Source organism: Garra rufa, chromosome 18 (genome assembly GCF_049309525.1).
Source record: "Garra rufa chromosome 18, GarRuf1.0, whole genome shotgun sequence".
Lineage (NCBI taxonomy): Eukaryota > Metazoa > Chordata > Actinopteri > Cypriniformes > Cyprinidae > Garra > Garra rufa.
The window spans coordinates 30,065,243-30,077,751 of NC_133378.1; the positions used below are offsets into that span (position 1 = coordinate 30,065,243).

The following is a 12,509-nucleotide window of genomic DNA, read 5'->3' on the forward strand; positions in this document are numbered from 1 at the left end:
AGCAACAAATTTGAGTCTGAATTGTAACAAAGGCCTTCATAATTTGGAGCCAACAGTCACAGATCATGCAAGTTACAAAGTTATATAAAATTTCTATTTTGATAGATAGATAGATAGATAGATAGATAGATAGATAGATAGATAGATAGATAGATAGATAGATAGATAGATAGATAGATAGATAGATAGATAGATAGATAGATAGATAGATAGATAGATAGATAGATAGATAGATTAAATTTTTTTTAAATGTCAGTCCAAAAGCGCTTATGATGATTCCGGATGCAGTTCTGTCTAACCCGGAAGTGCGTGTTTGTTTTTGTTTTGAATGAAGCGAGGAGTATGAGCATATGGACCCGAGGATAACTTTATTTTAGAGGTATGATTTATCCTGTTAAATGTTCACAGTACACATTTTAAGTCCCTCCCTGCTAGTTTGCTTGAAGAACTTTAGAAACGGATTAAAATCCTAAGTGTAAAATGTCATAAGTGCCATGCACAGAAAATGAACAACGTTACGTTAACTTTGCTCTTTTACTCAGACGTAACGTTATTTTTGCACGTTCTTTTTCAAAGTTTACGCTATAATCATTCTTTGTATTCACTGCGGTTGAATACCGAAAAACTGTCGGACACCTCGATGTGATACCATCACGTTTATTCACGTAGTATGCAGCAGTATTGCTGTTTTTAAAACCCGAACTGCCTAACGTTACATAGACCGCTCTTTTGGGTTCATTCAGAATTGGAATATGCTCATTGAACTCATCATGCTTAAACATGCCTTCTAGGCAGCTCACTAGCTTTGTAAAAGCAGCACATACAGAAAGTCTCCATGACTAGCTTTAATTGTCTAAATGGGTGCATTTATTATTTCTTATGAATGTATTGGTGAATGCATTATGTTCATAAACTGCCGTGCCTTTGAAATGTCACAAGGTTGATAGTTTTATAGTTTATTTTAAGATTTGCTTACTTTATAACTCTGTTTACTAAAATTGTATTGATTACTAATATTTCTGCAAACATCTTGTATAATTTCAATAAACAATTTACTGACAAACCTAGCACTATATGAGCTAAACTGGAAAAAGAAATATTAATAACTTTAAATTAAATAACATTTTTTTAAAAATCTAGCATTGATGGACTTATCATAGTTTATATGATACTTTATATGATGCATCTTCAAGTCAATACAATGTCATGTCAGTAAAATAAAATAAAAATAAGTGAATAAAAATGGGAGGGAGAGAATACATGCAGAATGTTAGCTTTTATTTTCATATTTAATATTTTAAGGAGAAATTGGGATGGTAAGATGCAAAAAAGTCATTACATTAAGAAGGAAGATGTAAATATACCCTGCCGTTCAAACGTTTGGGATCAGAAAGATGAGTATTTTATACTCATCAAGGCTGCATTTATTTGATAAAAATGCAGAAAAAAAACAGTAGAATTGCAAAATATTATTACAATATAAAATAATGGTTTCTGTTTTAATATATTTTAAAATAGAAGTTATTTCTGTGATGCAACACTTAATTTTCATCAGTCATTACTCCTGTCTTAATTGTCAAATAATCCTTCAGAAATCATTCTTTTTTCAGGATTCTTTGATGAATAAAAAAGTAAAAAAAGAACAGCATGTATACAAAATATAAATCTTCTTTAACAATATACGTCTTTGCTTTTTATCAATTTAACACATTCTTGCTGAATAAAAGTATTGATTAAAAAAAGAAAGAATAAACATCTTTCTGAAGGATCATGTGATGCTGAATACTGGAGTAATGATGCTGAAAATTCAGAAGGAATAAATTCGTTTAATGCATTAAACATTATTTAACATTTTAATAATATTTCACAATATTACATTGTTTTCTGTATTTTTGATCAAAACCCTTCATGATCATAAGAAACGTCTCGCTGATTTTACAGATCCCAATCTTTTAAATGGCAGTGTGTATGTATATATATATATATATATATATATATATACAGTCGTGGCCAAAAGTTTTGAGAATGACACAAATATTAGTTTTCACAAAGTTTGCTGCTCAACTGCTTTTAGATCTTTGTTTCAGTTGTTTCTGTGATGTACTGAAATAGAATTACAAGCACTTCATACGTTTCAAAGGCTTTTATCGACAATTACATGACATTTATGCAAAGGGTATTTGCAGTGTTGGCCCTTCTTTTTCAGGACCTCTGCAGTTCGACTGGGCATGCTCTCAATCAACTTCTGGGCCAAATCCTGACTGATAGCAACCAATTCTTTCATAATCACTTCTTGGAGTTTGTCAGAATTAGTGGGTTTTTGTTTGTCCACCCGCCTCTTGAGGATTGACCACAAGTTCTCAATGGGATTAAGATCTGGGGAGTTTCCAGGCCATGGACCCAAAATTTCAACGTTTTGGTCCCCGAGCCACTTATTTATCACTTTTGCCTTATGGCACGGTGCTCCATCGTGCTGGAAAATGCATTGTTCTTCACCAAACTGTTGTTGGATTGTTGGAAGAAGTTGCTGTTGGAGGGTGTTTTGGTACCATTCTTTATTCATGGCTGTGTTTTTGGGCAAAACTGTGTGTGAGCCCACTCCTTTGGATGAGAAGCAACCCCACACATGAATGGTCTCAGGATGCTTTACTGTTGGCATGACACAGGACTGATGGTAGCGCTCACCTTTTCTTCTCCGGACAAGCCTTTTTCCAGATGCCCCAAACAATCGGAAAGAGGCGTCATCGGAGAATATGACTTTGCCCCAGTCCTCACCAGTCCATTCGCCATATTTTTGCAGAAGATCCATCTGTCCCTGATGTTTTTTTTTGGACAGAAGTGGCTTCTTTGCTGCCCTTCTTGACACCAGGCCATCTTCCAAAAGTCTTGGCCTCACTGTGCGTGCAGATGCGCTCACACCTGCCTGCTGCCATTCCTGAGCAAGCTCTGCACTGGTGGCACTCCGATCCCGCAGCTGAATCCTCTTTACGAGACGATCCTGGCGTTTGCTGGACTTTCTTGGACACCCTAAAGCCTTCTTAACAAGAATTGAACCTCTTTCCTTGAAGTTCTTGATGATCCTATAAATTGTTGATTTAGGTGCAATCTTAGTAGCCGCAATATCCATGCCTGCGAAGCCATTTTTATGCAACGCAATGATGGCTGGACGCGTTTCTTTGCAGGTCACCATGGTTAACAATGGAAGAACAATGATTTCAAGCATCACCCTCCTTTTAACATGTCAAGTCTGCCATTCTAACCCAATCAGCCTGACATAATGATCTCCAGCCTTGTGCTCGTCAACATTCTCACCTGAGTTAACAAGATGATTACTGAAATGATCTCAGCAGGTCCTATAATGACAGCAATGAAATGCAGTGGAAAGTTTTTTTTCGGGATTTCGGGATTTTTCGGGAGTTAATTTTCATGGCAAAGAAGGACTATGCAATTCATCTGATCACTCTTCATAACATTCTGGAGTATATGCAAATTGCTATTATAAAAACTTTAGCAGCAACTTTTCCAATTTCCAATATTTATGTAATTCTCAACTTTTGGCCACGACTGTAAAGTGAGGTCAATAATTATTTGATCACCCTATGATTTTGCAAGTTCTCTTACTTGGAAATCATGGAGGGGTCTACAGTTTTCAGCATGCATTTCCACTGTGAGAGACATAATCTAAAAATAAAAATCCAGAAAACACATTGTATGGTTTTTTTTAACAATTTATTTGTGAATTACTGTATCAAATAAGTATTTGATCACTTGCTTATCAGCCAGATTTCTGACCCTCAAAGACCTGTTATTTTGCTAAATAGTCCAACTACACTCTGCTCATGATTCTAAATTAGTAGCATTAGTTTGAGGTCTTTAGCTGTCATAAAGACACCTGTGCACCCCACAATAAGCCAAAGTCTAAGTAGCAACATGGGCAAAACCAAAGAGCTGTCAAAAGATACAAGAGACAAAATTGTAGACCTTCACAAAGCTGGAAAGGGCTACGGGGCAATTGCCAATTGGTGAAAAAAGAACAGCTGTTGGAGCAATTGTCAGAAAATGGAAGAGGCTAATGATGACTGTCAATGTCCCTCGGATTGGGGCCCCACGGAAGATCTCTCCTCGTGGGGTATCAATGATGCTAAGAATGGTGAATAATCAGCCCAGAACTACACGGGAGGAGCTGGTCAATGCCGTGGAGAGAGCTGGGACTATCGTTTCCAAGGCTACTATCAGTAATACACTAAGACGTCATGGTTTAAAATCTTGCAATCGCACGGAAGGTTCCCCTGCTTAAGTCAGCCCATGTCCAGGCCCGTCTGAAGTTTGCCAGGGACCATCTGGATGATCCAGAGGAGTCATGGGAGAAAGTCCTGTGGTCAGATGAGACCAAAGTAGAACTTGTTGGTCTTAACTTCATTCGCCGTGTTTGGAGGAAGAAGAATGATGAGTATCATCCCAATAATACCACACCTACAGTGAAGCATGGGGCTGGAAGCATCATGCTCTGGGGGTGTTTTTCTGCACAGGGGACAGGACGACTGCACTGTATTAAGGAGAGGATGAACAGGGCCATGTATTGTGACATATATATTGGGCAACAACCTCCTTCCCTCAGTCAGAGCATTAAAGATGGGTTGTGGCTGGGTCTTCCAACATGACAATGACCCAAAGCACACAGCCAGGAAAACCAAGGAGTGGCTCCATAACAAGCATATCAAGGTTCTGGAGTGGCCTAGCCAGTCTCCACACCTAAATCTAATAGAAAATCTTTGGAGGGAGCTGAAACTCCATGTTGCTCAGCGACAGCCCCGAAACCTGAGAGATCTAGAGAAGATCTGTATGGAGGAGTGGGCCAAAATCCCTCCTGCAGTGTGTGCAAACCTGGTGAAGAACTACAGGAACCATTTGACTTCTGTAATTGTTAACAAAGGCTTCTGTACCAAATATTATTATTTTTTGACTCAAGTGATCAAATACTTATTTGACACAATAATTCACAAATAAATTGTTAAAAAATCATACAATGTGATTTCCGGATTTTTATTTTTAGATTCTGTCTCTCACAGTGGAAATGCACCTATGCTGAAAATTGTAGACCCCTCCATGATTTCTAAGTAAAAGAACTTGCAAAATCACAGGGTGATCAAATACTTATTGACCTCACTGTATGCACATGGAAAGTTTTCTTTGTTAAAGACCTATACATTTATAAAGGACACAAAAGTCACCATTGACCCAATTTTCCTATCCCTCTACTGCAGCACCACCATCCTCATGATGAACTTTGAGGGTCTGGACCCGGGTTTGGGCGAGTACACGCCCGGCCTGCATGGTGGCCTGGAGCCCGGTCTGGACTCCTCAATGGACCCACGGCTCGACCCAGCGCTGCTGCAGGGCGTGGAGCTTGACCCCGACGCGCTGGCTGTTCCCGTGTCTGAATCCATGCACATAGTGGAGGGCATGTACTCGGAGCTGCACAGCGTGGCTGCCGAAGTTGGGATCCCTGTGACAGCAACACACTTCGACATGCAAGAGGAGCTGCTATGGATGGGGAACCACCGGGTAATTATGATTTTTAAAGAAGCCAGTTATGCTTTCCAAGTCTGCATTTATTTAATCAAAAACACTGTAAAACATTAATATTGTGAAATATTCTTACAATTTTAAATGGTAATAATTAAACACTTTTCTGTTTTAATATATTTCAAGATAGGAAAGCTAAATTTTCAGCACCTATTGCTCCAGTCTGTAGTCTCACATGATCATTCAGAAATTATCCTAATATGCCGAGTTTGTGCCCACTTAATAATAATGGTTCTTATTTTTATCAATATTGACAACAGCTGTTGCTGTTCAGTATTTTTGTGGAAACTGTGATACATTTTTTCAGGATTTTTCAATAGAACAGAATTTATTTAAAATATAAATCTTTTTCACTTTTGATCAATTTAATGCATTCTTGTTCTTTTTTTCCCTTAAAATACTTAAACTATCATACATTATGACAGTTCTTACAAAAATATGAGTAATCACATATTTTTCTGAAGCAAATCAGCATAACACATGACACTGAAGACTGGAGTAATTGAATATAATTCTTTGCCATGAAAGGAATAAATAGCATTTGAAAACACATTCAAATAGAAAACACTTTTTAAAATTGTAATAGAATTTCACAATATGATGGTTTTACTGTATTTTTATTAAATAAATGCACCCTAAATTGTAACTTCTTTAAAAATGTATAATAATTCCAAACCTTTGACCAGCAGTGTATGTCATATTCAAATAATACTCAGAGCTATAAAATGAATGAATACACCTAGCAAGTATTTTCACCAAAAATTCTGCATGAATGAATAAATGTTTCTGTTGAACTTGGGAGATTTAAGGCTAAAGTTTAATCTCGCTCCAAAAATTCAGCTGTGGTTTTGGCCATCAAATTACATTATCTCCGGAGTACTTCCACATTGAAAAAGTGATGTCACTTTATTCACAAGCGTGAGCCGCATAACAAACTTTGGTGTGTGTGTGTTTGTTCTTTTCTCTGTTTTATAACAGGGGCATGCAAGTTCCTTCTTTGGTCCAACAATGGGCCGCTACTCCTCTTTCCAGGTGCACATGACTGATGACATTCGCCACATCCAGAGTATGGAGACAGGAGTGCTGTTTCTGACCAAAAACAATCTTAAATGCCACACGCGGGGAGGTTTAGTTATGTTTGATTATCCGTGAGTTGCACACCTACATGTTACATTTATCATTTGCAGATAAATGCAGGTCATGTCCAGACCGGCACTGGTGTGAGTTGGAAGCCCTCAAAGCCTAATATCACACAGAACACAGGCATATTCTGCGAATACTGTAATAAAAGGTTTTATTTGCTTGTCTGTGCCTATGTGTGGGTGTTAATTCATTCATTTTTTATTTTTTTTCTCAGAATGGAGGAGGGTGCCGACATGCACAGTTTGATTCTAACCGATAATAACACATTGCTAATGGGGGGTCTGCAGAACTATGTGGCTGAATTGGACCTCACAACAGTACAGGAAACACAAAAAGTAAGACGACACTGCAGTAATACTTTAAAATAAAACTGGACCTGTTTTTATATGGTTTTATTATACATGGACCACAAAACCAGTCATAGTATTGATATTGAGATTTATAAATCCCCTGAAAGCTAAATAAATAAGCTTTCCATCATTGATGTATGGTTTGTTAGAATAGGACAATATTTGGCCGAGATTATTTGAAAATCTGAGGGTGCAAAAGAAATCTAAATATTGAGAAAATCGCCTTTAAGGTTGTACAGATGAAGCTCTTAGCAATACATATTACTAATCAAAAATTAGGTTTTGACATCAAATATCAAATTTACAAAATATATTCATGGAACGTGATCTTTACTTAATATCCTAATGATTTTTGGCATAAAAGAAAAAACTATAATTTTGACCCATACAATGTATTTTTGGCTATTGCTACAAATATACCCATGCTACTTACGACTGGTTTTGTGGTCCAGGGTCACATATATATTTTGTTATTATATATAATACATAAGAAGATGTTTTAGTATTTAAATACCCAGAGATCTTTTCCTGACATTTCATTTCATTCACTCTAGTTTACTGTTGAGGTTCCCGGAGTCGCCATCATAAGACAGTCCAACCGCTTTTTCTTTTGTGGTCACACATCTGGCAAGGTAAGTGAAGGAGTAAAGCGAAAATGGATGTGGAACAAATAGTTTCCTTCTTTCGCTTTTCCCGCAGAATAGAAGGATGTTGTGTGTGAAAAGTTTTGGTCTGAGCTAATGTGGTAACACGCTGCCTACACGTTAGCTGTAAACACGGGTAGAATACATAGGGCTTTTTCTTTTTGTGCTTTCACACATTCCTGATTTTCTCACAGGCTGATCAGCTCAGACTCTTTGCTGATTGGAATTTTCAGATGGTCCACAAAATTAGGTGGAAGAGCTTAATGTGCATGGATCCATCTGTCTGACCACAACTTCATTAAAAAAAAAAAAACAGAGAAAAAGAATTTGGTATTTCATTAGTAACTGCAGTTAAAGTCATTTTCAAGCATGTTGTTGATCATTATTTAAATGGATAGTTCACCCAAAAATGAAAATCCTGTCCTTATTTACTCACTCTCATATGGCTCCAAACATGTAAAAAGTTTGTTTGCCTTCGGAACACAAATTAAGATATTTTTGATGAAATCTGAGAGCTTTCTGAGACAGCAATGCAACTGATGCGTTCAAGGCCCAGGAAGGTAGTAAGGACATTGTTAAAATAGTCGATGTGACATTAATGTTTCCTCTGTAATGTAATTAAGCTACGAGAACACTGACATGGAAGAAAAGCCATTATTTTTGTTTTCTTTGACCACAAAAAAAGTATTCTCATAGCTTCATAAAATTAAGTTTGAATCACTGATGGCACATGGACTATTTTAACCATGTTCTTACTACCTTTCTGGGTCTTGAACGTGTCAGTTGCGTTGCTGTCTGTGCAGGGTCAGAAAGCTCTCAGATTTCTTTCTAAAATATCTTAATTTGTGTTGAGAAGATGCACAAAGGTCTCACGGGTTTAGAAACGACTGAGTGTGAGAAGTTAATGACAGAATTTTCATTTTTGGGTGAACTATCCCTTTAAATATATACACCAGCAGTCGAAAGTTTTTGAACAGTAAAATTTTTCATGTTTTTTTTATTTTTTATAATTGTCCTACTTACCAAGCCTGCATTTATTTGCTCTAAAATACAACAAAAGCAGTAATATTGTGAAATATTTTGCTATTTAAAAGAACTGCTTTTTATTCAAATATATTTTTAAATGTAATTTATTCCTGTGATCAAAGCTACATTTTCAGCAAATCAGCATATTAGATTTTTGAAGGATCAGTGTCACATTAAAATACCCAAAAATCTGCATTCATCTGAAAAAAAAAAAGCTTGTGTAACAGTGTACACTATACCATTCAAAAGCTTGGAGTCAGTATAATTTTTTAAAGAAATTATAGAAATTAAGACTTTTATTTAGCAAGGATGATTTAAATTGATTAAAGGTGATGATAAAGACATTTATAATGTTACAAAAAATGTCTATTTCAGATAAATGCTGTCCTTCTGAACTTTCTATCCATTAAAGAAACCTGAAAAATTCTACTCAGCTGTTTTCAATATACCAATAGTAATAATAAATGTTTTTTGAGCAGCAAATCAGAATATTAGAATGATTTCTGAAGGATCATGTGACTGAAGTAACGATGGAAAAAATTCAATTTAAAATATATTCAAAAAGAAACAAGTTATTTTTTGTAGTAAAAATATTTCAAAAGTTTACTGTTTTTGCTGTACTTAGGATCAAATAAATGCAGGCTTGGTGAGCAGTGAAGACTTCTTTTAAAAACATTAAAAATCTTACTGTTCAAAAACCTTTGACTGGTAGTATAGTTTTTGTAAAGTTTAAATGTAAAAGTTAAAATGTAAAATTGAAATAAACTGCAATAAAGCTAAAAGATGACACTATTATTTTTTTAAATGCATTCATCAACATGCATAACCTTATTTAATCACTGGAGTGTGATGAACATTAATTTAATCTTTTTATTTGTGTCAATCATTTGTCATAGATGTCTCTGCGTGATGTACGCACTTTTAAAATGGAGCACGAGTTTGATGCCTTCTCTGGCAGCCTGTCTGATTTCGACGTACACGGTAACCTGTTGGCGGCGTGTGGCTTCTCGAGCCGGGGCTTGAATGGACTGTCATGTGACAGATTCCTCATGGTATACGACCTGCGCATGATGAGGGCCATCACCCCACTGCAGGTCCACGTGGATCCCCTTTTCCTCCGCTTCATCCCAACATACACCTCCCGTCTGGCTATCATTTCACAAACAGGTATGATGCATGTACGAAGGTGGTATTCACCTAACTGTTGTCACTAAAAGGAGAACTTTAATGGTAATACGCAGAATAAAATACTATGAAAAATACACAGGATGATATTGGTGTCATTGCCACACCCCAGTCGGCTGCCAACTGTCCCTGATGTGTTGAAGAACTGCTGGGGGATTTTTGTTTGCAACTTGCAAAGTATTTTAATCATCCTGTAGTGGTCTTCTTTGGATTACCGTTGTTGTTCCCAGCCTCACGTTTAATCTAGTTCTTTTCTTCTGAAACTTACTAATGTTATTGCAGATTTTTTGCTTTCAAAAGTCCCACCTTACTTTCATTTCCCTTTTGGTGGTTGTCATGTTGTCCACATAGATTTTCAGTCTGTGGGTCACATGAACTAATCATGCTGAAGGTGCTAAACAGCTTTACAAAGTACTTGGCTTAAAGACATTCTGACTCAGCATTTTCAATGCATTTACCATCTGTAATGTGTAGTGTTTCTAAACAAAATGAACTAAAGGTTTTGAGTTTATTAAAAAAAAAAGGAAAACAAAAGCCACTACAAATGCTGATTTTAGGTTAAACATACAACAATATGTGATTTCAGAAATTGTTACAGAATTGAACAACTTTAAAGGGCTCCATATTATAACTAAAATGGTCACAAATGTGAAAAAACAATATATGAAACCATCATTTAAAATTTATGTGAAACCTTTTGTGGTTTTATCAGATATAGCCTAATCATTAGAGTTTTTTTGCATGAATTAAAGTGTTTTTATGCAATCAAACATACTCTGTTTTAAAGCAAAATTAATTATATTGTAAATATAAAATAACAGATTGCATAAAAATAAAAAGTCTTAAGATCATTTTTAATAAGACTTATAAGAATATTCTATTACATTTAATACATACACTACCAGTCAAAAGTTTTTGAACATTAAGATTTTTAATGTTGTTAAAAGAAGTCTCTTCTGCTCACCAAGCCTGCATTTATTTGATCCAAAGTACAGCAAAAACAGTACAATTTTAAAATATTTGTACTATTTAAAATAACTGTTTTCTATTTGAATATATTTTAAAATAATTTTTTTCCTGTGCTTTCAAAGCTGAATTTTTAGCATCATTACTTCAGTCACATTATCCTTTAGAAATCATTCTAATATTCTGATTTGCAGCTCAAAAAACATTTATTATTATTATTTTTATTACTATTATGTTGAAAACAGCTGAGCATAATTTTTTTTTTTCAGGTTTCTTTGATAATTAGAACTTTCAGAAGAACAGCATTTAACTGAATATAAATATTTTGTAACATTATAAATGTCTTTATCATCATTTTTGATTTAAAGCATTCTTGATAATAATAATGATAAGAATGTTTCTTGAACAGCAAATCAGCATATTAGAATGATTTCTGAAAGATCATCTGATACTAAAGACTGGAGTAATAATGTTGAAAATGTAGCTTTGGTCACAGAAATAAATTACATTTTAAAATATATTCATATATTTAGTTATTTTAAATTGTATTTTGTATCAAATAAATGCAGACTTGATGAGCAGAAGAGACTTCTTTAAAAAGAAATTACAAATCCTGTTCAACACCAAACAAAAAAAACCCTTTTAGAAAAATCCTGGTAAGTAAGCCTGTGTCTTTGTGTTTGAAGGTCAGTGTCAGTTCTGCGAGCCCACCGGCCTGGCCAATCTGGCTGATATCTTCCACGTCAACACTGTGGGGCAGCTGCTGATGAGCTTTGATGTGTCCTCCAGCAAACAGGCGCTCTCCTTTGGGGACTCTGGTGGCTGTGTGCACCTGTGGTCCAGCGCCCCAGAGGTGTCCTTTAACAGTTACTCCAGGGAGACAGAGTTAGCATTGCCCTGCTTGGTGGATTCTCTGCCCCAGATGGACTGGAATCATGAACTCATGCCACTGTCTCTTCTGCCCATGCCTCTCACCAGTACTGAGCCCCTGCTTTCTGATTGGCCCGCTGCTCTTATCACACCCAGTCCAAGGTATGACTGAGACATATACACATACACTCACTAGCATTTGATCAAATATATAGTTTAAAAAGTAATATTGTGAAAGATTATTATAATAAAAAACAATAAAAATGGTTTTCCATAATATATTTTAAAATGTAATTTATTCCTGTGATGGCAAAGCAAATTTTCAATAGCCATTACTCCAGTTTTTTTTTTTTCAGGTATATATGACCCTGGACCACAAAACCAGTCAAAGTAAAAGTAAAAGACTTACTTTTAGTCATTATTTGGGTAGCACACATATTCAGAATGCCTTCGGCAGAATTCAAATTAGCCATTTTAATCTAGATTAATCTAGATTAATTCCAATATTACAGTGAGATTAAACTAGAAAAAAAAAATTAATCTATGCCCACCACTAATTTTGAGCTATTTATACCCGTGCTACTTAAGACTGGTTTTGTGGTCCAGGGTCACAAATGCTGATTAATATGCTATTAATATTTATTATCAGAGTTGAAAACAGTTGTGCTGCCTTTGAATTTTTTGGATTCTTTGATTAATTAAAATATACTTATTTATATTTATTTAAAATAAAAATATT

General features: G+C 35.5%; 1 protein-coding gene across 4 annotated transcripts in view; it reads left to right on the top strand.

Moving 5' to 3' along the window:
• Nucleotides 1-311: 311 nt before the first annotated feature.
• The window catches only part of pan2 (poly(A) specific ribonuclease subunit PAN2), a 25,950-nt gene continuing 13,752 nt past the window's right edge, over nt 312-12,509 (top strand). For all 4 annotated transcript variants that reach the window (XM_073822904.1, XM_073822906.1, XM_073822905.1 and 1 more), the window contains exons 1-7: nt 312-379; nt 5,265-5,565; nt 6,565-6,734; nt 6,944-7,064; nt 7,634-7,711; nt 9,646-9,916; nt 11,587-11,932. In XM_073822904.1, the coding sequence (XP_073679005.1) occupies nt 5,278-5,565; nt 6,565-6,734; nt 6,944-7,064; nt 7,634-7,711; nt 9,646-9,916; nt 11,587-11,932 (1,274 nt within the window). In that variant the 5' untranslated portion in view covers nt 312-379; nt 5,265-5,277. The remainder of the gene's footprint in view (nt 380-5,264; nt 5,566-6,564; nt 6,735-6,943; nt 7,065-7,633; nt 7,712-9,645; nt 9,917-11,586; nt 11,933-12,509) is intronic.